This window comes from Oncorhynchus tshawytscha, linkage group LG15 (assembly GCF_018296145.1).
Source record: "Oncorhynchus tshawytscha isolate Ot180627B linkage group LG15, Otsh_v2.0, whole genome shotgun sequence".
Taxonomy (NCBI): Eukaryota; Metazoa; Chordata; class Actinopteri; order Salmoniformes; family Salmonidae; genus Oncorhynchus; species Oncorhynchus tshawytscha.
Window position 1 is genome coordinate 20,857,603 of NC_056443.1, and position 23,767 is coordinate 20,881,369.

The following is a 23,767-nucleotide window of genomic DNA, read 5'->3' on the forward strand; positions in this document are numbered from 1 at the left end:
CTAGCCAATAATTATAACGGTGATTCTAATCCTACCATTAATTCATACATTGTTATGACCCTTGCTTGAGAGGATGGAAGTTCAATATGTAGGTAGATGTAGAAGGCTAATGTAGAAGGCTAACTTTGCCCATGAATGGAAGTTTGGCTAACGAGCAAGCATTTAGCCAGGTAACATTCAGTAGGACAACAAAAAATTACAGTGTGTACTGTATGACAGAGTGATAGACTGTTTCATCAACATGAAAGAGAGGAGGATGGCATAGGCGTTTCTTTACAAGGTTAGTAAACTTGTTTTTGTACTTGCACGAACGCGCACTCACACACACGCTCACAGAAATCAGAACCACGGACAGCCACATCATATTTAATGTAGCTTACGTTGATTGGACACAACAGTTTTTGGTATCTTTTAGTTCCAACTGTATTAGACTAAGCAGAGGTGGTTTGATCATGTTGAAATGTTGAGGTTGAAATGGTACTGGAATAGTGAAGGCAGCTCCTGTTTTCTGTGCGACTTGCGGTAACTCTCCGTGGATCTAAATCAATAGCTGTTTAGTGGTCATTAAGTGTCAGAAACATTCACTTGCTTGAGCATTCAACATTCAATATTCTTTGTGGACTTCACTGGACAGAGGCTGCTATGCGTTTTTGTGCTTAAACAAAGGTGAGGTTGACTTTACACTGCCACTGTGTCTTCTTATTATCTCCTTTAGGCCTATATATCACAGTCGCAAAGCATATGAATTAACAGGCTATAGAGAAAACAACGCAATTATCACAAAACATAGGTTGTAATATGGCTTGGCTTCCCCAGTGTTTTTACCCACGCACCACTACTGCCTGGTAGGTGTGTAAACCGACACTGCACTTCCTACAAAGAGAGCATTTATTGTAAATCATAAACATGTTTATATGTGCGGTATGTGGAGTCAGAGTGATTCTCATGGTCTCTCCTGAAAAATGTATTTGTATCTCAGCAACTCTAAGCTTGGTTAAATAACAGTTAAATAAAAAAGCAGTTATTCTGTGATAAGAAATAGATGTGTGTTGGTGTTCCTCCATTTCTAATGTTGTGATGGAGCCTGATACATATTCAGCTAAACTGCTATTCCTTTAATAATATTGTATATTTGTAATTGTGGTGGCAGAGACGTTCAGTAGACAGAGAATAGGGATGAACGGAGTGTATAAATTAATGGTTTATTATGTTAAAAACACACAGTCATAGAGCAAAAATGGGATTCTCTATCAGATTATTTCTTACAAACTGTCAAAAGATATGGCTATTTAAGGCATTACAGGATTACATAAATCTAGACAATGTTAAAATTACATTGTCTTTGTTACATTGTAACTAATTTCAGTTACTAAAAGCAGTTCAATTATGCTACAAATAGTAAAATGGTTATTCTTGGAGTTTTTGTGACAGTGGTGATATCTTTCACTGCTGCTGAAGGTATCTGACATCAGAGTACACTGCATCGTCTCTGCTGGTCTTCTTTCTTGCTGTTCTAGAGGAGGACTTGTTCTTGGGGGTGAAACTGACAGCTGCATAGTTCAACACGTCACTGTCTTGATTCTGAGGGGGGTGGAGCCATGAGAAAATACATTATGATGACAGCATGAACTACTATATAATGTTTCTATTCTCCTGTGGAAGAAAACACTTGACAAAAGACATGACTGTTCAGACTGTACACCCACTACAATGACCTGACAGTCAGTGGAACAGAGACAGACAGAAGTTCCATGGAAAAATGAACAAAAATAAGTAGGCTACATCTAGTACAGTGACCTATTACTTCCAAGAAAACTTAACATAAAAAATACAAATAAGCTGACTTCTAGCTGTAAGGAAAGTTAAAAGGCAGTTTCTGTAAAAAACTGAAAGCATACTATATTTATAAATGTTGACAAATTTACCTGATTGCCGTGGGATGTTGGGACATCAGTCCTCCCTTCAAAGAGATTGAAATAGAGGAAGGCCAGCTATTATTTTTTTATGACAATCTATCTATTTTTAACCTCATGTAGTTAATTAATAGTGCTTATATGATGGACATTTAATTGATCTTTACAGAATGTACATTGCATAGAGATGCATGAAACATTAGATACATCACCTATAACATTATAACATCACATACATTAGATACATCACCTATAACATTATAACATCACATACATTAGATATAAAGTAATACCTCTGCTATCTCTGTTCTTGCACAGCGCCCAGACAAGTAGAAGGGTCACTATCCCCAGAACGATGTTGGAGACGACCAAGGCCAGAACAGTAGGACTCATATCAAATGGAGAATCATGTTCTGGAACTGTGGAAAGGGTATCAGAGAATTCATATTGTATTCATGAGCGCTTAGGAAGATCATCAAACAGTAAAGTATGGCATCAAAAGCTGATGGTGATATTGTATAGCTTGTTGAGACAAGATAATGAGGTCATTTGGAGGTAGGCTGTTTGCATGAATATACAGTATTGTTGGGGATATTTACAGATTAAATGGGATTTACCTTGAATGTCCAGTTTGGTCCCATTCCCAAACAGTATCTCCCCACATGAGGCCACAGCACAGTAGTAAGTCCCAGCATCAGAGAGGCTGAGGTTCCTCTTAGGGAGGTTGAAGACACAGCTCTGTGTAGGAGACCCAGCCTCAGAGATCTTCTCACACTGATCACTCCTGTCTCCATGGGTGTAAATGATTCCTGGACGGGATTCTCCTGAGCCATGTCTGAACCAATAGACACTGTGTTCTCCTGCACAGGTCTCAGTGTGTATTGTACAGTTCAGAGCCACAGAGTCTCCTGGCTGGACTGACTCAGACACAGGCTGCTGGAGCACAGTCATGTTTCTGGACCCTGAACCTGACAAGAAGTTCAATAAACCCATTGAATCTCTGGAGTATTACTGTAGAACGTGTTCAAACTCAACATCTCATCTGAATAAGATAACACCTCATATTTACACAGCATATATGTACATTTAGGTTTACAAAAACGTACCTTTTACTATGAGAATGGCTCCTTCTCCAAACTCCACCTTGTTGCCATAAGAGCTTCCGCAGTAGTATGTGCCTGAATCAGAGAGCTGCATGTCTGAGATCCTCAGGTGATTTCTTTCTTGGCCATTTTCCACTGAGAAGCGAGGGTTATCCTTAAACTCATGGTAAAAGGTTGCGTTCCTGTCAAACTTATAGACAGTTGAGAAGAGTTGAAGCTTATCTCCCAAGGGTTGCTTGTACCAGGAGAAATGCATGTCCATGTGGTCTTTATAGAAGCAGTGCACAATCACTGCGTCTCCAACTTTGGCTGATATGAGACCACTGTCCTGAAGTATGGATGAGGATTCAGTACCAGCTACCACATCTAATAAAGAAAATGAACAATACAGTATATTTGCTGTTACTTACCCCAAATACAACTTAGAATATTCAAAGTGTCTGTAAAGTATTGCATGTGATATCTCAAGCATCCAAATCAAAGGCGAACATCTCAAAAGCAGAGAAATATAAAAGTTGGACTTACCCATCTCTACAAGAAGTGGAAATATGAGACACAGTGTGATCCTCTTTGAAGTTGTCATCCTCTTAACAACTTGTCTTGAGTGGAAAAAGTCCACCAATGTAGACAACACTTCAACAATGGAGTTGCAGGTGATTGGTCGAACTGGACCGATCATTTTTGTTAACGCCTTATTCCGTTGTGTAAATCTTCTTCACATTGTACAGAGTCATAGAGTATCCAGGCTGGACTGAATCAGACACACACATATTTTATTATAGGTATATTCTTATCCTTAAATATTTAGTACAAATGTAGTTATAATCATTCAAGTTTGGCATTCCTTATTCTTTACCACTACATCTCCTGTTGTCTACGTCAAGAGACTGTTGGTTGTGACCTTTTTGGGAACATGCATACAATGACATTGTCATCCACTAGGGCTTCTGCCACCACACAGTCACTTCACCTCACACAAAAAAAACATCTATTGAAAAAAAAATCTACATTTCAGAACTTACACTCAATTGGATTGGATGGATAGAATCCCTTCCCATGATTTTGTTATTGAGGAGGCAGATTCCTCTAGGCCTATAGGTGATGATAATACTTCACAGTTAAAACTGTGTTGTGTTTGACTAAGAACTACAGATCTAGATGAAATTACCTAATAAATAGCTCATTGTGTTTTTTCACAGATTTTAGTCAACTATGTTTAGGTTTGCTGCCTCATCAAAAGAGTTGGTTTAATGTTGTTACAATGGTCAACTTGAAGAGCAAGTAGTATAGCCTATGGTATGAGATAGCTAAGAGTTCTGAGACATCCGGCTGAAAACCACAGAGAGAGAGAGCGAGAGAGAGAGAGAGAGCGAGAGAGAGCGAGAGAGAGAGAGAGAGAGAGAGCAGAGCAGAAAGAAAGAAGGAAAGAGAGCAGAGGGTCCTGTGTACAAAGCCAGCAGGCTCTAACAAAGTGTAGATACATCCTCATCTTGTGTTCATTCAAGACCGCAGAGTAACTGTAAATATGTTGCTGTTTGTTTGAGGGCATGTTAGTGGCATGAGAACGGTTTAACACTTCAAATTAAAGCTGTAATACATCACTTGAAAGCAAACTTACCAAATTCACATAGAAATGTGAGTTATATATCTGTCATTCTCATTGACAGCAAAAATTAAGAAGCGTTAGATCTGTTATAAGTGTGCTATATCTATGCTTCCTGCTCTTAAAACAACAATGTGTAACTTTTTGTGTGAACTGGCCAAATTCACATAGAAATGTAGGTTATAGATATTTAATTCTCATTGAAAGCAAGTCTAAGAAGTGGTAGATCTGTTCTATGGTCTCTATTTCTAAGCTTCCCGTTCTTAAGTCTAGTTTTTGCATCTTTTACTTTGGTTTTGTGCACCAGCTTTAAACAGCACAAAATACAATATTTTTGGTTATTGAAAAGATATTTCACAGAGGTTTAGATGGTACAATGATTCTCTACACATTGGTTGTTTTGTCACATAAACTGAAATTAGGTGAACTATTAGAATTTTAGCAACCAGGAAATGGCGTAGTGATTTCTGCATATTGCGTCTTTAAAGATCCTGGGTATGGCCTTAATAAATACATTCAACTTCCTTTGTCTTGACTGTTGTAAAATGCTTTATTCATCTTGTCACAAGCAAGTCCATTTAAAATGAGTTTGGCAGAGAAGCAATACACTTAATTCAAGTAGCTACAGTAATTATATGTTACAGTAATACAGATAATAATGTTAATAAAGTGGGAGTTGATAAAAAGAGAATTCATTGGACTGTTTCATTCATCCAGTTCTACTGTCTGATCCCAGCATACACCACTGTCTCTGTCACGTAGAGTAGGCCAGATGGCTAAACTGGATAACCTAACCTCTATAAAAATAAAAAGATGGCGGAACCGCAAAAGTTCTTCTGTGCAAAGGTGTTTATTTACAAGTGATTCCGGAACAGAAAATAACAGTACTGCCATCAACGTCTATCTTATGGGACAGCTTAACAACAATGCTGCCCCATCCACAGCTCAATCCAAAAAATCCCCCTTAGAGACTGGAGAGAGGCTCCTTTTGTAGGGCTAGCCCCTCCCCTCAGAACAATTAACCCTAATTAATTAATCAATTAACAATACAAACCTACATTTTCCATGAACTAAACATACTAAAGGATATACATTGCAACACGGTTTTAAACAATATCACAACATAACATTTACAACATTACATCATTACTGACAATATCTTTCAATATGCCCATATGCATTAATGAGCCATTTGGGACAGGCACTATAAAGCCAACCCAATTCCCTTAGCTCGGGTCCTTTTCCAGCATACCCAGAAGCTACAGAGATGGAGAGAGAGGAACAGAACAAACAAACAATGCGCTCATCCACAACATTGATAAGTATAATAATTATTGTATCTCTCAAATATGAACATTGACAAGTGTGAAATGCATGCACCAAGACAGAAGTTAAATTGTGTGCGTTAAAGAACCAAATGCTGCCCGCGGCCAGTGACGGACTTCTACGTCACATTACCTTCCTCCTCTCCTGAAGCGACCATGTTCGGGAGCCTTGATAGGTAGTCCGCAGTAACGTTCTCTTTTCCTGCCTTGTGACGGACACAGAACCTGAAGGGCTGGAGCTCCAGATACCACCTGGTCACACGAGAATTCCCTCCCAAGAAGGTAGTAACGGAGGCTATCTAGGGCCCACTTTATAGCCAGGCACTCCTTTTCGATTGTAGAATACCTGGTTTCCCTGGGCAACAGCTTCCGACTCAGGTACAGCACAGGAAGCTCTTCTCTTGGCTCCCCTTGGGCCAGTACAGCTCCAATTCCTACAGCCGAAGCGTCCACCTGCACGAGAAATCTCTTCTTAAAATCAGGGGTCTGGAGAACAGGGAATGAGCACAGTCGTTTTTTCAGTGTCATGAAGGCTTCCTCACACTCCTCAGTCCACTTCACAGGGTTGCTGGCCCCCTTCGAAGTGAGGTTGGTCAGAGGGACAGCGATGGTCGAAAACTGTGGAATGAATCTCCGGTACCACCCTGCCAGACCTAGGAAGGACTTCACCTGTGTCTTGGTTCTGGGTTGAGGGCTATTCCTGATGGACTCCACTTTCTCCACCTGAGGCCGAACTTCACCCTTACCCAGCTGGTAACCCAGGTACTTTGTCTCCTGTTTCGCCCACTCACACTTCAGGAGGTTAAGCGTGAGGCCTGCTTCATGGATCTTCCCCAGGACGCTGCTAAGATGCTGTATGTGCTCCTCCCAGGAGTGGCTGTAGATCACCACGTCGTCCAAGTAAACAGCACAGTAATCGTCACAGTCCTGGAGGACCTTGTCCATCAGCCTCTGGAAAGTCGCAGGGGCCCCATGAAGGCCAAACGGCATGACCTTGAAACTGGAACAGGCCCATTGGCGTCCGGAATGCAGTGTAGGCCTTGGATTGTTCATCCAGGGGCACCTGCCAGTACCCTTTGCAGAGATCCAATGTGGTGATGTAATGAGCTCTACCTATTCTCTCCAGTAAGTCGTCAATGCGGGGCATGGGATAGGCATCAAACTGGGAGATGGCATTCACCTTACGGAAGTCCATGCAGACGCGCAAAGAGCCATCCTTCTTTGGGACAATGACAATAGGGCTGCTCCATTCACTTGAAGATGGCTCGACAACATCCATCTCTATCATGGTGTGGACCTCTTCCTTGAGGGCTACCACCAGCCTCTCAGGCACACGGTAAGGATGCTGGCGGACAGGGTTCTGGCCAGGTTTCAAACGAATGACGTGTTCCAGGACTTTGGTTCTTCCTGGTCTCTGACTGAAGAGGGCCGGATACTTGCCAAACAGCTGCTTCAGCTCATCTTGCTTGTCTTCTTCCAGGTGAGCCAGTATGACTTCTGCTCATTCTTTCCATGCCTCTGTGACCCCATCCGACTCATCCTCTTCTACTCTGCGGACCAGAAAGGACTTTCCTTTGGAGAGTTCCTCTTTCTTCTCCCAGGCCTTGAGAAGGTTCACATGGTAGGTTTGCTTCTTCTTACCCTTGTCCGGGTGCAGCACCTCGTAGGTCACTGGGCCCATCTTCCTCCCGATTAGGTACGGTCCTTGCCATTGCGCAAGGAGCTTGCTGGTAGACGAGGGAAGGAGGAGCAGGACTTTCTGTCCTGGCTCAAACTCTCTGTGGCGAGCGTGCTGGTCATAGCCTCTCTTCTGGGCCTTCTGGGCTTGCTGAAGGTTTGCTCTAGCTTCCTCTCGGTACCGTTCCAACCTGTCTCGCATCTGGAGGACATACTGGACAATCCCCTGTCCTGAGGTAGCTACTGGGGAACCTTCCCAGCACTTCTTCAGCAGGTCCAGTGGTCCTTGCACTGGCCATCCATAGAGGAGTTCGAATGGCGAGAAACCTGTCGATGCCTGAGGCACCTCCCTGTAAGCAAAAAGCAGAAAGGGTAACCACTTATCCCAGTCTTTACTAGTGTCAGCCACAAACTTCCTCAGCATGTTCTTGAGCGTTTGATTGAATCTCTCTACGAGCCCATCCGTTTGGGGATGGTAGGGAGTAGTCCTCAAGCCTTTAATGCCCAGCTGTCGGTGGAGTTGAACCATCAGTCGCGAGGTGAAGTTTGTCCCTTGGCCCGTCAGGATTTCATCTGGGATTCCTACACGAGAGAAGAGCTGAACAAGAGCACTGATTATCTTTGGAGTGGTTATGGAACGGAGTGGGAAGGCTTCTGGGAACCTTCTGGGAACCGGGTGGCATAGTCACAGTTCACCAATATATACTATATTGCACTACTCTATATTGCACTACTCTTCTCCAAGGGTCCAACAATGTCCATTGCAATTCTCTTGAATGGGGTAGAGATAACTGGCAGTGAACATAGAGGAGCCCGTTCAGACCTACGGACAGCGCTGGTTTTCTGGCACGTGGGGCATGATTTGCAGTATTTTTGTACATCAGTATACATGGAGGGCCAAAAGAAACGGGAGCCTAGCCTAAGATAGGTCTTATGTTGCCCTAGATGGCCTGCCCATGGAACTGTATGTGCAAGGTTGAGAACAAGTGGTCTACAGGTAGATGGCACCACCAACTTCCTGCTATCTGCCTCTGACCCAAGGTAGAGTATGTGGTTGTCTACTGTGTAAATCCCCCACATAAAGATTGACTGTCCCCAGCTAAGGCCTTGTCAAACAAACATTTCAAGGTTGCGTCAGACTTCTGCAGAGTAGCAAAATTTTGTGGAACATCCCATTGCACCTCTAACCCAGACACATCAGCAACAGGTACAGGGGTTCCCACATACTTCTCAAGACGCCGCTGGCGGCGTGAATTTCTGGGCCCTTTGGTTCCCCCCTCGCACAGACTATCACACAAGTCAGGCAGAGGTTGTAAACCAGCTTTGGCCTGGGCACGAGTGACAACTGAACATGCCATCTGAACATCAGACTGGCAAACTGACTGCTCATATAGCTGACCCCCCACACTTCCCAACAGATCAGAGAGTACAGGCACATCCCTCCCCAAAATCATCTCAAAAGGTAGCTTCTCCATTACCCCAACTTTGAGGAGGTATTTCTGACCCTGAATCTCAACTGTGAGCTCAGCTGTGGGCTGCTGTGACTGGTCACCATGGACACATTGGATCAGTGTCTGATGACCATAATCAATGTCATTAACAGGTACATTACCTTTTCTGATCAATGACAGGGAACTGCCGGTGTCAATCATTGCAGTAAGACTTTTACCATTCACTTTTACAGGTACCAAGCATGACCCTTCCCGAGTCTGTCTATTCTGAACACCATCCCCCTCTCTGGGTACATAACAGTAACCTGAGAGCTTGGATTTACGTAGCGGACACATTGAAGCTTTGTGCCCCTGCTGCCGGCAGTAAAAACAGGTCAGACCCCTCCCATCAGAGCGAACTGCATGATCCCTTACCTCCCTCCCAGACACATAACCCCCAGAGTTACCTCCACCATCTCTGGCGTTTCTGATGTCCCTTGTGTCGCTGAGACTCCTTGGAGCGGGTGCTGCAGGTTGTGGTGGGCCCCCTTTACGTGCATTAAGATACTGCAGTGCAAGCTTGGCCGCCATAAGCCCGTCCTTGGGCTCGTGCTCTCGGACCCAGGTTCGAATGTCGTGTGGTAGAACTTGTAGAAGTTGCTCGAGGATGATGACCTCCCGATTTCGTCCTGTGTCTTCTCCCCGGTCGAACCCATCGTCGGTAGAGACCCTTGAGGCGGTGGTACGTCTCTGTCGGCGACTCACCCGATGGCGTTGATGCAGCTCTGAAGCGTTGACGGTAGGTTTCCGGTGAGATGTCAAACTTCACCAGCAGCGCTTCCTTCAAGCCCTTGTAGACATTGGCCAGCCCCTCATCCATTGCTGTGTAAGCCTATAAGGCCTTGCCCGTGAGCAATGGGACAAGCCTGCAGGCCCACTCTACCTCAGGCCACTGCCACGTCTTAGCCATGCGCTCAAACCTCAGCAGGTAGTTTTCAATGTCCTCCCCTGCTGGTATGAGGGCATCTTTGGCTCCTTCCTCAGGAATGCTGGAAGATGGACGTTAACACTGCTGGACTGGTCTCCTGGTGCTGGCCTCATTACTGCTTGGGGTGCCTGCTGTGGAGTTGAAGTCCCTGCTGCATCGAGCCTTTGTCGTCCTGGTGTTGGAAGACCCAATCTTGGGCTCTCACTGACGAGTTCCGCCTGGTGGGGAGCTGTGAGGATAGATTGGCGTAGGCCACGTAACTCCTGCTTGAGGTCTTCGTCCCTCCTCTCAAGGCAGGTGAAAAGTTGCTGAAAAAGGGTTACCATGGTTGGGTGTGGTTCTGGTCCCCCAACTGCTCCTTCAGTCAGCAGCTCACCCAGTTCTGGTTGTCTTTGGCCCTGCGGTCGGGCTCCTAGTTTCTCATACTTGACCTCTTCTTCACCAGATGATTCCATGGTATTCCACCCCGGTTCAACTTCAGGTACCTTTTCTGACAGTTGATGCTGTTGCTGAGAACGCAATCCTGTACGCATTCCTTTACCTCTCTTGTTGGAATTCACTGATTTGCGGTACGCCATCCCACCACTGCCACCATATGTCACGTAGAGTAGGCCAGATGGCTAAACTGGATAACCTAACCTCTATAAAAATAAAAAGATGGCGGAACCGCAAAAGTTCTTCTGTGCAAAGGTGTTTATTTACAAGTGATTCCGGAACAGAAAATAACAGTACTGCCATCAACGTCTATCTTATGGGACAGCTTAACAACAATGCTGCCCCATCCACAGCTCAATCCAAAAAATCCCCCTTAGAGACTGGAGAGAGGCTCCTTTTGTAGGGCTAGCCCCTCCCCTCAGAACAATTAACCCTAATTAATTAATCAATTAACAATACAAACCTACATTTTCCATGAATTAAACATACTAAAGGATATACATTGCAACACGTTTTAAACAATATCACAACATAACATTTACAGCATTACATCATTACTGACAATATCTTTCAATATACCATATGCATTAATGAGCCATTTGGGACAGGCACTATAAAGCCAACCCAATTCCCTTAGCTCGGGTCCTTTTCCAGCATACCCAGAAGCTACAGAGATGGAGAGAGAGGAACAGAACAAACAAACAATGTGCTCATCCACAACATTGATAAGTATAATAATTATTGTATCTCTCAAATATGAACATTGACAAGTGTGAAATGCATGCACCAAGACAGAAGTTAAATTGTGTGTCGACCCACATTGTTAACTTATGGTATAATGGCGCAGGGAGGAGTGATGAATATGTGTGTGCGTTAAAGAACCAAATGCTGCCCGCGGCCAGTGACGGACTTCTACGTCACAGTCTCCATGTGACCTCTGTCTTCTAGACCTGTTCTTCTTGTTGCTCAGATTCAGAGCTACGCAATGGAGACTGTCTCCATCTTGGTTCTGTGAGAAACAATTATAAAAGTGGGAGGGGGAAATAATACCATATGTTATTATTTAACATAAACATTTCCAAACATATTTTTATGGTAATACAAAATGTAAGGAATTCTACTTACCCCTGCATCTGTAGAAGAGACTGCTGGACATGGTGTCAGAGAGACGGATCCTGAAAAGAAACACCTCAAAGATAAAGATGCAACTCCTTCTTCCCATGCAGATACATCTGTAGATGGTAATGTTAAAGAAGAGCAACTTCTAAAAGGTTGTCACTTACCTCTGCACTGCAGACACTTTCTCTGGTTCATCTTGTACATGATGCAAGCAAGGACAATGATCAGGATTAACTTCTTTGGGGTTGGGGGGCAGTATTGAGTAGCTTGGATGAATAAGGTGCCCACAGTAAACTGCCTGCTACTCAGGCCCAGAAGCTAGAATATGCATATAATTAGTTAGATTAGATTTGGATTGAAAACACTCTGACGTTTCTAAAACTGTTTGAATTATGTCTGTGAGTAACACAGAACTCATATGGCAGGCAAAAACATGAGAAAATATCCAACCAGGAAGTAGGAAATCTGTTTTTTTTAAGTGATTGCCTATCCAATATACGGTGTCTATGGGGTCATATTGCACTTTCTAAGGCTTCCACTAGATGTAAACAGTATTTAGAACTTTGTTTCAGGCTTCTTCTATGAAGGGGGAGCGAATAAGAGCTGTTTGACTAAGGGGTCTGGCAGAATGCCATGAGCTAAGTCATGCGCTCGGCCGTGAGAGCGAGGTCCGTTATTTTTCATTTCTAAAGACAAAGGAATTGTCCGGTTGAAACATTATTGAAGATTTATGTTAAAAACATCCTAAAGATTGATTCTATACATCGTTTGACATGTTTCTAAGAACTGTAATACAACTTTTTGGACTTTTTGTCTGAACTAAGTGCTCGCGCATTGTGAATTTGGATTACTGGGCTAAATGCGCGAACAAAAAGGAGGTATTTGGACATAAATTATGGACTTTATCGAACAAAACAAACATTTATTGTGGAACTGGGATTCCTGGGAGTGCATTCTGATGAAGATCATCAAAGGTAAGTGAATATTTATAACACTATTTCTGAGTTTTGTGACACCTCTCCTTCTTTGGAAAATGGCTGTATGTTTTTCTGTGGCTAGGTGCGGACCTAACATAATCACAAGGTGTGCTTTCGCCGTATAGCCTTTTTGCAATCTGACACAGCGGTTGCATTAAGGAGAAGTGTATCTTTAATTGTGTGTTTAACACTTGTATCTTTTATCAATGTTTATGATGAGTATTCCTGTAATTTGATGTGGCTCTCTGCACTTTTACCAGATGTTTTTTTTTATTTCTGAATATAACACACCAATTTCAAATGATTTTTTTGGACATAAAGATTAACTTTATCGAACAAAACACACATTTATTGTCTAACATGGAGTCCTGGGAGTGCCATCCGGTGAAGATCATCAATGGTTAGTGATTAATTTTAACGCTATTTCTGTCTTTTGTGACACCTCTACTTCTTTGGAAAATGGCTGTACGTATGTTTTTCTATCGCTAGGTGCTGACCTAACATAATCACAAACCCTTTTTGAAATCAGACACTGTGGCTGGATTAACAAGAAGTTTAGCTTTAAAATGGTGTATAATACTTGTATGTTTGAGGAATTGTAATTTTGAGATTTCTGTTGTTTTGAATTTGGCTCCCTGACGCTAGCGTCCCACATATCCCAGAGAAGTTAACAAGAAAGCCAATCCTACATCCAGGCAGTGCACCAAGAGAAGAGGGTCTGTCCTATGGCCTGTGGACATTCAAACATTGATAGAGGACGCTCAGAATAGCGAGTAAATGTATATTCTACACAGTAGATTTGTAAAATATATACAAAGAAGCAAGCCATATCACCTACCTTCAATGTCCCACTTGGTCCCATTCCCAAACAGTATCTCCCCAAGAGGCCACAGCACAGTTGCAAATCCAAGCATGAGAGAGGCGAAGGTTCCTAGTGGGGATATTCTATAAATGACTCCTGGACGGGATTCTCCTGATCCATGTCTGAACCAATAGTCACTGTGTTCTCCTGCACAGGTCTCAGTGTGTATTGTACAGTTCAAAGTCACAGAGTTTCCTGGCTGGACTGACTCAGACAAAGGCTGCTGTACAACAGACATGCTGTTGGAATCTGAAAAGAGTGAAAATTAAGATTATGGTGTGTAAATGGTTTTGTCCTGCTAGATGTATCTATTGACAATTTGTAATGTATATTTAGAATTTCATGGATATAAAATGAAAATCTAAAATAAAGAAGTAAGTTAGGTTACCTTTGTCAATCAAGACAGCTCCTCCAAATGTGACTTTGCCCACTTCAATAGCAACACATTAGTATGTAGCTCAGTCCCCTAACCTTGTCTTAGAGATGGTCAGGTTAAAGCTGTCAACTCCTCTCTTCACACTCAGACATTTAGTCCCAGTGAAGTCCTTGGTAAAGTTAGATAACTTACCGATTTGTTTGAGAATTAGAAATATTGTAAACAGTGACACCATCTTTGAATATAAAATATTGAGTGGACAAAGTCTACCCAAGTGTACAACAAAGGGCTAGTGGGTGATTGGTTGAACTGGACCCAATCTTCTTTGTCGACTTCTCATTCAGACGACCATGGTCTTGTGGTCTATTGCACCATACAGAGTCACACAGTCTACTGGCTGGACTCAGACACAGGAAGCTGTAGAATGCAAGTAAATGAAGGTTTTACTCGTCTGGTGGTTTGTGGTTTTCTCACCTCTCTGGACAGCCCTGGGTCAAAATAGTAGGCTTTGTTTTCTCACCTCTCTGGACAGCCCTGGGTCAAAATAGTAGGCTTTGTTTTCTCACCTCTCTGGACAGCCCTGGGTCAAAATAGTAGGCTTTGTTTTCTCACCTCTCTGGACAGCCCTGGGTCAAAATAGTAGGCTTTGTTTTCTCACCTCTCTGGACAGCCCTGGGTCAAAATAGTAGGCTTTGTTTTCTCACCTCTCTGGACAGCCCTGGGTCAAAATAGTAGGCTTTGTTTTCTCACCTGCGTCACAATAGTAGGGCTTTTGTTTTCTCACCTCTCTGGACAGCCTTGGGTCAAAATAGTAGGGCTTTTGTTTTCTCACCTCTCTGGACAGCCCTGGGTCAAAATAGTAGGCTATTTGTTTTCTCAATCTTACTTTAGTTACACTTGATTTATCTTGCCTCCATTGCAGAAGGCAAGCAAAACCAAGTGTGCGTAAAGTATTTGAAAGAAAACTATTATTATTATCAACAGTTACAGTACTCCAGATGACCCATATGAGGGCTGTAATATGTTGAACATGTCTTGTCTAGTGGTTAAAAGCAATGAGCCAGTAACCAAAAGGTCGCAGGTTCGAATCGCTGAGACGACAAAGTTAAAAATCTGTGGATGTGACCTAGAGCAAGGCGCTTAACCCTACATTCTCCAATAAGTTGCTCTGCATAAGAGCGTCTTCTAAATTACTAACATGTAAATGTATAAGAGTGAACAGGGGTAGAGCAGTGAGAGTGTATATGTGATCATTTATTTCACCTTTATTTAACCAGGTAGGCTAGTTGAGAACAAGTTCTCATTTGCAACTGCGACCTGGCCTAGAAAAAGCAAAGCAGTGCGACACAAACAACAACACAGAGTTACACATGTAATAAACAAGCATTCAGTCAATAATACAATAGAAAATGTATATATACAGTGTGAGCAAATGAGGTAGGATAAGGGAGGTAAGGCAATAAATAGGTCATAGTGGCGAAATAATTACAATATAGCAGGTGATAAACACCTACAGAATAAAGCAATTCAATTGGATGTCAGTCTCATTCCCTATCATTCACAGAAACATGCATTATCTGAATTGTAATACCTGAGTGTGCATCACTGATTGGACTGTTATATATTGAACATGTCTTATTGAACATGTCTTATTGAACATGTCTTATTGAACATGTCTAATATAACCAATTCACATGACACACTTTATCCACTCTGTATCACTGTCTGCTTAGTGTGGTTCTTATAGGAGGCAATCTATCAGAAGGAGGATCCTCCTCTATTGGTCTCCTTACAGAGAACCCTGCAGTAGAACCCTGCACTTGTCTGATTGAGAACGTACTAGTTCTCCCATGACATCATCCTAAAATGGCCCCTCAGCAGATATATATAGTATAGATGGTTCCGTATTATGACATGAGATGCTTAACTTGGAGAGTTCATTAGCATTTCTTTGTGGTTTGAAACTGATTTCAGATAACTATATATATCCAAGTAAGTTTATAAAGAACTGGTTTGCTGTGACTGCAAGCTGTCAGTAGAAACATGAACAACAATAACAAATGTGAAAACAACTGACTGACACCAGAATAGACATCCTGCTGAAAACCACAGAGACACAGAGAGCAGGTAGGAGGGTCCTGTGTGTACAAGGCCAACAGGCCTGACCAAAGAATAGATATAGCCTCGTACTTAGAGAAGACCGCAAGTACCTGTGAACTTGTTAGCTGTGTGTGGGTGGATGTGTGTGTCATGCTATCAACACATCTAAAAGTAGTTCACTTTTTTTATGTTAAAAAATGACACACCCTAGCACGAGTCATTGTCTTCATCATACAGTTCTCTACTACCGCTTTCATTTTGAGTGATTGTTGCTCCTTGTTACTAAGCTACACTTTATTATAACTATGTTGAGGTTAGTAGTCATGATCCAGGGATGACGACTGCCTGGCCTGTTTGGTGGCTGCTATTTAAAGATTCTGGAAATGATTTCTAACATGTTAGAAATGTGTAATAAGCATTTAATAACTATATTATCTTGATATAGATTCTTCATAGCCACACACTGTCTTTTTTGGCATTTGTTTGCCTGCTATTCCGGGCTACACACACGAACTATCACAGAAAGTGAAGTTGTAAATGATACTTCATCCAATTAGTGGACATTTTGAACATTTTGACAACTACAAGTTGCTGCCAACTCTACTGTTGAGGCAGTTATTGGGACTTCCACGTTCACTGCTGCTCCCTGTTGAAAAAGAAACGGATTGCAGTTCTGCAAGGTGCACTTATACCAATTCACATTTTGTCCATGGTTTGTGAAAACTTCTGTTACAAAGTGAATATTGTCAAATTTGAAATCAGTCTCCTAACCATATCAATTCTGTTCAAAGTATATTTAGCGAAGAAGTCCATTTTTAGTTCAGCCTGTTCTTATGGAGAGAGAGAGAGTTGGGCTCTTAGTGACATGGATGTTGGTTGGTTTTGATGGTGTGTGAAAAGAGAGTGTGGTGAGGACTGATGGTCATTGCTGGGGGTTAGAGTTGAGTTTACGTGAGTGGAACATCTATACAGGGCAGTCAGAACACCACAGAGATCTGTGATACAGGATACAGCTAAAAGAAGACAGTTTGAGAGGCTAAAACGCCAGCAATAGATACATATTTACAGTTATTATGCAACCAACCTTATGTTTTACATTGAGCATAGGCTTGATATGGTTGTTGCACACTGAATCTGTGGGTGAAAATGTTGTACATATTTAAGGAAAGAGAAAATCAAACAATACCTTTATATGAAAGCAGTTTAATGTTTTAATTGATCAAAATTGAACATCAGTATCAATATAAAATTGAGCTGTAAGAAATTGTAACTTACAATGAAAAAGCCACAGTCAAACATACAGTGTAGAAAACACAGAATCAAAGCAAGTTATTAAAGAGGACAGGTTGACATTTCAGTCCATGTTTTTGTATCTCACACTAGAGAACACAGTGTCTGTCTCCATGGCGCTCCTCTGTCTCCCGGCATTTGGTTTCTTGTGGACGACGTTCAGAGCGGCGTAATGGAGAGTAACAGGCTCTTGATCCTGAGAGGAATAACAAATATTAAAATCTAAATATTTGGTATTATACTAAATATTGTGGTATAGTGAAACAATCCACTAATAAAATGCATTTTTTCATATATAGTTTGAAGGAAAAATACATTGATTCAGCAACAACTAAACAAGTGTGAGGTCAGGTTACCTGGTTATCATGACTGGGGACTGCAGGAGTACTTGGCTGAAGGTGGGTTCCTTTTAATCAAACACATTAATCAAAATAATCATCATCATCATACAATGAAGAGACTATGACCAATTTTGACCAAAACATGTCAACTAATGTAACTGTACCAACAATTGAGAAGCATACTGGATCTTGCACAATATTGTCACTTACCTATGCACTTGCTCATCTTGTACAAAACACAAGTAAGGACAATGATGAGGAGGACACACAGACCCAACGCTACGCCAAGGCAATACATGAACAGAAGATGGTCCTCCTTACAACCATCTGTGAAATATCAAATAGGGATGGAGACACTGAGACACTGAGGGATAAAGCTATGACAATGTTAGAGACACCAACAAGACTCGGCTTGATCTGAGTCATATTTTATTCTCTCATATACAAAGATATCTGAATGATATAGAAAAACAAAGATATCTGAATGATATAGAAAAACAAAAGTATACGAATGTTACCTTGCCTGCAATCTAAAGAAATGTGATTATATAGATTATTATAAAACAGAATGTCAGAAGTATCACGTACGGTCAATGTCCAGCTTGGTCCCGTTCCCGAACAAAATCTCCCCACATGAGACCACAGCACAGTAGTAAGTCCCAGCATCAGAGAGGCTGAGGTTCCTCTTGGCGAGGTTGTAGACACAGCTCTGTGGAGGAGACCCAGCCTCAGAGATCTTCTCACACTGATCACTCCTGTCTCCATGGGTGTAAATGATTCCTGGACGGGATTCTCCTGAGCCATGTCTGAACCAATAGACACGGTGTTCTCCTGCACAGGTCTCAGTGTGAATTGTACAGTTCAGAGTCACAGAGCCTCCTGGCTGGACTGACTCAGACACAGGCTGCTGGAGCACAGACATGCTGTTGGACTCTGAGTCTGAAGAGAGTGAGTAACTAAAGTAAAACTAAGTGGGTGAAAAACACGAAAAGCCATGTATTCATCACTAGCATTTGATGAAGCAGTTGTACAATCATGCCAATATACAGCACCACACATTTTGAAATTGAATAAGCAAATGTTTGGTTACCTTGGACAATTAATACAGTTCCCTCTCCAAATGTGAGCTCATAGATGGCTGAAGTAAAACAATAGTATCTAGCTGAGTCCCCTGGCTCTGTCTTGGATATGGTCAAGTTATAGCTGTAGTCTCCTCTCCTCACACCCAAACGTTCGGTCTCAGTAAAGTCCTTGATAAAGTTGATGGAATAATAACTATCTTGGCCAACATAAAGAGATGATGCCATGAGGAGGGGTTCCTGTCCAAAACTCTGCTTGAACCAATCAAACCTGGTCACCGACAATTTGGGACAAAAGCAAGTGAGAGTCACAGTGCCTCCCAGCTCAGCAACCATTACAGGTGTTGGTTGGATTACGTTTGTTTTGGTAAAAGCAGAAACTGTCAAAGCAAACAAACAAAATCGATCAAAGACAAAGACATAGATAAACCATTTCTAGCATTACAGAGAGAACGTCCACTTTGCTTATCAAATTCAAACTACATACTACAAATGATTAAAAAAGGAACTCAATTAAAATGTCTTACACTTACACAAGTTGATGTAAAACAAAAATACTTCTCTATTCATCATTGTAACATTAGTCCCTTCTGCACTGTGTAGTCTGTGGGTCTGACAGTGGAACACTTCATATGCACCTAATATAGGACAGCACTTTACATGTACCTTTCATGCAGTAGGAGGGAACACTGAAACGAGAGATTTTATTGGCTGACTGAAATCTTAGAAGTGTGTCCTCTGGCTCACCATAGTCTGAGCTTCTCAGGAATTACTTTTTCAAGAAGACAACATATCAGTTACTGGATCAAGCCAATCAAATATTTGCTTGATACAGCTGCTTCTTTTTTGAGAGAAATTAAACATTTACTGAAATTATTTCTCTTTTGATGTTTGGAAAGGAAACAGTGAATGATCTTTAGTGCTGCTAATACTACCAACCCAGCCCAGCCTAAGGAAGGGTTAAAGTAATCCATAATGTAAATATACACACCACTGCATAAAAGATGCATTTCTGGCTCTTGATTTTCATCACAAGCCTCCACAAATAAATACTCATATTAGTTGTAACCGCAATAGCATTGAATAATATATAATATATATAATAATAATAAATATATAATATATATTTGTTGGTGTCACACCCTGATTAGTTTCCCCTGCCTTTGTGCTTGTCACCACCCCCCTCCAGGTGTCACCCATCTTCCCCATTATCCCCTGTGCATTTATACCTGTGTTCTCTGTCTGTTGCCAGTTTGTCTAGTCAGGTCTTACCAGTGTTCTTTCCCCTCTTCCTGATTTCTCAAGTTTCTGTTTCCCCGGTTCTGACCATACTGCCTGCCTGACCCCAAGTCTGCCTGCCGTTCTGTACCTGCCCGACTCTGACCCGATTACAAACCTCTGCCTTCCCTGACCCCGAGCCTGCCTGCCGTTCTGTACCTTTCTGACTCTGCCCTGGATTGCGGACCTCGGCCTGCCCTTGACCTGTCTTTTGCCTGCCCCCTGCTTGGGTCAATACACATCTGTGATTCTGGACGTCTGCATCTGGGTCTTATCCTGAGTTCTGATAGTTGGCTTAATTTCAAACCTTTGATTGTTACCAATACTTTCATTTTTTTTCATGAAGGGAAAGTTGACAACTATTGAGACAGCCAATCTTTATCTGCACTTTGTCCTCTTGTTTAATGCTTTAGGGCTCTTAAACCTTTTCAGTTCGAGACCCAAATGAGAAATTGACCGTCCTCCCGGAACCCAAATCAACCGCCAACGACTCAAAATAAGACAGTGTGATTATACAGTAGATGTATTCTCATAACTCAGGACCCATAGTTTAGGAAACCCTACATAGTTTATGGTTTGGAAAATGATTTTAGCTTGTGGTTTGTATTCTTGACATTGTACATCTAATTGACCGGCAGGGGTCTTGTCACGCCCTGACCTTAGAGATCCTTTTTATGTCTCTATTTGGTTTGGTCAGGGTGTGATTTGGGGTGGGTATTCTATGTTCTATTATTTGTATTTCTATGTTTTGGCCTGGTAGGGTTCTCAATCAGGGAGAGCTGTCTATCGTTGTCTCTGATTGAGAACCATACTTAGGTAGCCCTTTTCCCACCTGTCTTTGTGGGAAGTTGACTTTGTTTATGGCACATAGCCTTTAGCTTCATGGTTTGTTTGGTAGTGTTTATTCTTTTGTTTGGCATCTTTTCTAATAAAAATGTTATACGCTGACCACGCTGCAACTTGGTCCTCTTCATTCAACAGCCGTGACAGGTCTGGTGTTTACCATCCAGATGTAAAGAGCCCCCCCACCCCCACCCAGGCATTTACTCTTACACACAAATATTTTCCCCATACTATCTGTTGGCAGGTGGACTGAAAATCTGACGAGACATTGAGAGAGCATAAGGGACATTTCATCCCCCAGTGTTAGTCTATGAGAGACCCAGTGATGTTCACCTCAGCAGGTCTCACTCTACACTGAGTTGCTACTTCCTGTCATTCATACCACAGGAAGTGATGCGTACCCTCACTGGCCCCTCCTACTTCAGACCCCATCATATTCTCCTTATAAGGTGCTTCTCAGAATAGGGGCTGTGATTAGTGCAAAGCCAAGACAGGAAATACTAAGGGGGGAATAACATCATGACAAAGGCAATTTTGGTTTAACTCTTTATTTGTCTTCATAAGTGATCAGTATAATACAATTGTCTACTCCTGGGTACTTTGCCCCTCGAGGTCACCCTATAAATAAATGACCAAATCACTGACACACACAACAGAGATCTAAGTTAAGAGAGGCCAAAAGATGCAACTGCTCCTCTGCGACCATTAAACCGTTGTGTTTTTACTTCTAACTCCCCCTCTCTAACCACACCCTGTACCACTGAGCTGTGTGACCTAACTTATTGGAGAGGGCTACAGTAGCGCTGTTGTACAACTCACAAACACTACAGCGATATTTACTGATTTACATTTCAATACATTTAATATAACTACAAAGATACAATATAGCAAGATTTCAACTTTTATTCAAAGATATGGACAACTAATTTTCCTCTTCCATCCTCCTCCACTTTACCATCTTGTAGCAGCATACACTACATGGGGGTCCAGCTCCTTCTCTCTTCTCCTCTCCATCTTCCTCTTCTTGGAGGTGAAATTCAGAGCGGCATAATTCAATGCATCTGGGTATTGGTTCTGTAGATTTGCAAGCTACAATTGTAATTTTCTCAGTTTCCGAATTGCTTATATTTCAGTATTTAATCGTACAGTATTTACCTGATCATTTTGTGGTTGTCTTTGAGTATCAGGTCCTGAATATAATATAAAAGAGAGACGAGAACGGATTAATGGATCATTCTGTCAATGGTGTATTGGAGGCGAAGTCAGGTGCAGGGGAGCAGAGTATAATGAACAGGTGCACTTTTATTAAAGTTCCAAAAACGAGAGCACTACATAAATCGAACGCGCTCAAAAAAAGGAACATAAAAGTAAAGCGCGTAAACTAACACCACATAACATGAAACAATTACACACAAAACATGATGGGAAACAGAGGGTTAAATACAAGTAGATTGATTGGGGAAATGAAATCCAGTTGTGTATGGAAACGAGACAAGACAAGACAAATGGATCTATGAAAAATGGAGCGGTGATGGCTAGAAAGCCAGCGACGTTGATCGCCGAACGCCGCCCGAACAAGGAGAGGAGCCGACTTCGGCGGAAGTCGTGACACACTCCATTCAAGTGAAAACACCCCTATTTGAAGTGTAGTTCACAGGTCCTATATGATCATGATGTGGGTTCCTACCTGTGTTGTTTATGTTTATGTCTCATCTGATCTTGAGGACCAGGATGAGGATGACTATCAGTAGAACAGCAGTCACAACACCCAGGATCACAACCAGGGGAAGGAGGTACATGGTTCCATCATCATCCTCTCATACTAGACTGATAGTACCATTACAATGTCCTATTAGATGACATTTTATTAAATCACTTGATGGTCCTTTAATGACACACAAAAAAATGTTGCTTTATTGTTTCTTAGTTATTCTTTTTTTTTTTTATCTACATGAGAAAGAAAGATAAACTCACTCTCTTTAGATGACTCTGGTATTTCCTCAAATCCGTTGTGCACTTTAACATTGAGATTAGTAAAAAATAAACAAGTATTTTTTCTCAAAAATATAATGATAAAAAATATGTCCAGTAATGGTTTGCCTTAGTCATGAAACAAACTCCTAACAAGGTTGATAAGCATTTTCAAATGTATCAAAAGCCAGATAAATAGTTGAAAACTAACCTTGAATTTTTGCATTGACAAAGAACATGTGGCAATGTGGATACAATGCACAGACATACAGGCCACAGTCAGCTATTTATACTTTTGTGATTTTGAGAAAGATAGTGGTGTTGTTGCTGAACATTTCAGAATGTTCCTTTGAAAACCATTATGAAGATCAGGTGTTGAAGCCACACTGTACATAGACGAGAGACACATAGGCTCTGATCCGTTGACTTGCTTGAACCATGCTGTGTGTCCCACAGCCGTTGTAACATTGGAGCACTGCAAGGTGATGGTATCCCCAGTACGGACCTCCATAGTCTGACACTGAGAAACCAACACAGAGACCAAACCTGAAACACAAAGCACTAAGTCCCACATTAATGATTAGAATCATTGATATCACATGTACATGTTAGAAGAAGTGCATGTCAGGAAGAAGTGATGCCCTGAACATTCTGGTTATACATGATGGATGCAGTCAATCTTACTCTGTCTCCATGATAGATTTAACAGTAGTTTACTTACTCGCCATTCTGTGTGTAGATCTATTCTCCTCTGTCTGGTTGTGAATCAGAGAACACCTCTTTATTCAGAGTGAGATCAAAGTGGATTTCATTGGTAGGGGGCATAGTAGATTGGTATTGGAACACAATGTCTATTTACAGAAAGCAGAATTGGCAAAGAGGTTTCATGTAGAGTGTGAAAACAAAAATGTAGCATATTTGTGTTGAATCTAAATGGAAATAGGTGTTTGGATTCAGATGGGTTCATATAGGTCTAAAGGTTGCAACCCCATGTAGTGTCTGTCCCCTGATTTTAAAAATGGGGTCACGAGAAAAAAATCCGAAATAAAATGTACAA

At 41.8% G+C, this 23,767-nt stretch overlaps 2 protein-coding genes across 2 annotated transcripts; both read right to left on the reverse strand.

Annotated features, from left to right (window-relative positions):
• Positions 1 to 1,206: 1,206 nt before the first annotated feature.
• Positions 1,207 to 3,599, reverse strand: LOC112214678. The gene is made up of 6 exons (XM_024373595.2): positions 3,542 to 3,599; positions 3,020 to 3,382; positions 2,531 to 2,881; positions 2,207 to 2,332; positions 1,926 to 1,960; positions 1,207 to 1,581 (listed from the first exon to the last, which is right to left on the reverse strand). Exons 1-6 carry the CDS (start codon positions 3,597 to 3,599, stop codon positions 1,444 to 1,446), a joined length of 1,071 nt encoding a protein of 356 aa, XP_024229363.2. The 3' UTR covers positions 1,207 to 1,443.
• A 13,492-nt stretch (positions 3,600 to 17,091) lies between these two features.
• Positions 17,092 to 19,239, reverse strand: LOC112214680. The gene is made up of 6 exons (XM_024373598.1): positions 19,152 to 19,239; positions 18,630 to 18,998; positions 18,128 to 18,478; positions 17,750 to 17,866; positions 17,555 to 17,604; positions 17,092 to 17,394 (listed from the first exon to the last, which is right to left on the reverse strand). The coding sequence occupies exons 1-6, from the start codon at positions 19,189 to 19,191 to the stop codon at positions 17,263 to 17,265; spliced, it is 1,059 nt and encodes a 352-aa protein (XP_024229366.1). The 5' UTR covers positions 19,192 to 19,239; the 3' UTR covers positions 17,092 to 17,262.
• Between the last annotated feature and the right edge of the window lie 4,528 nt (positions 19,240 to 23,767).

What these genes read in the sequence shown, in the direction of transcription:
- LOC112214678 (XM_024373595.2), bottom strand. Translation starts at nt 3,599, where the DNA reads ATGACAACTTCAAAGAGGATCACACTGTGTCTCATATTTCCACTTCTT. An exon ending in TCCACTTCTTGTAGAGATGG is followed by an intron (nt 3,383 to 3,541) that starts GTAAGTCCAACT and finishes TTTCTTTATTAG; the next exon opens with ATGTGGTAGCTGGTACTGAA. An exon ending in GACCAAACTGGACATTCAAG is followed by an intron (nt 2,333 to 2,530) that starts GTAAATCCCATT and finishes CCCTTTCCACAG; the next exon opens with TTCCAGAACATGATTCTCCA.
- LOC112214680 (XM_024373598.1), bottom strand. Translation starts at nt 19,191, where the DNA reads ATGATGAATAGAGAAGTATTTTTGTTTTACATCAACTTGT. An exon ending in TTTGTTTTACATCAACTTGT is followed by an intron (nt 18,999 to 19,151) that starts GTAAGTGTAAGA and finishes TTGCTTTGACAG; the next exon opens with TTTCTGCTTTTACCAAAACA. An exon ending in GACCAAGCTGGACATTGACC is followed by an intron (nt 17,867 to 18,127) that starts GTACGTGATACT and finishes GATATTTCACAG; the next exon opens with ATGGTTGTAAGGAGGACCAT.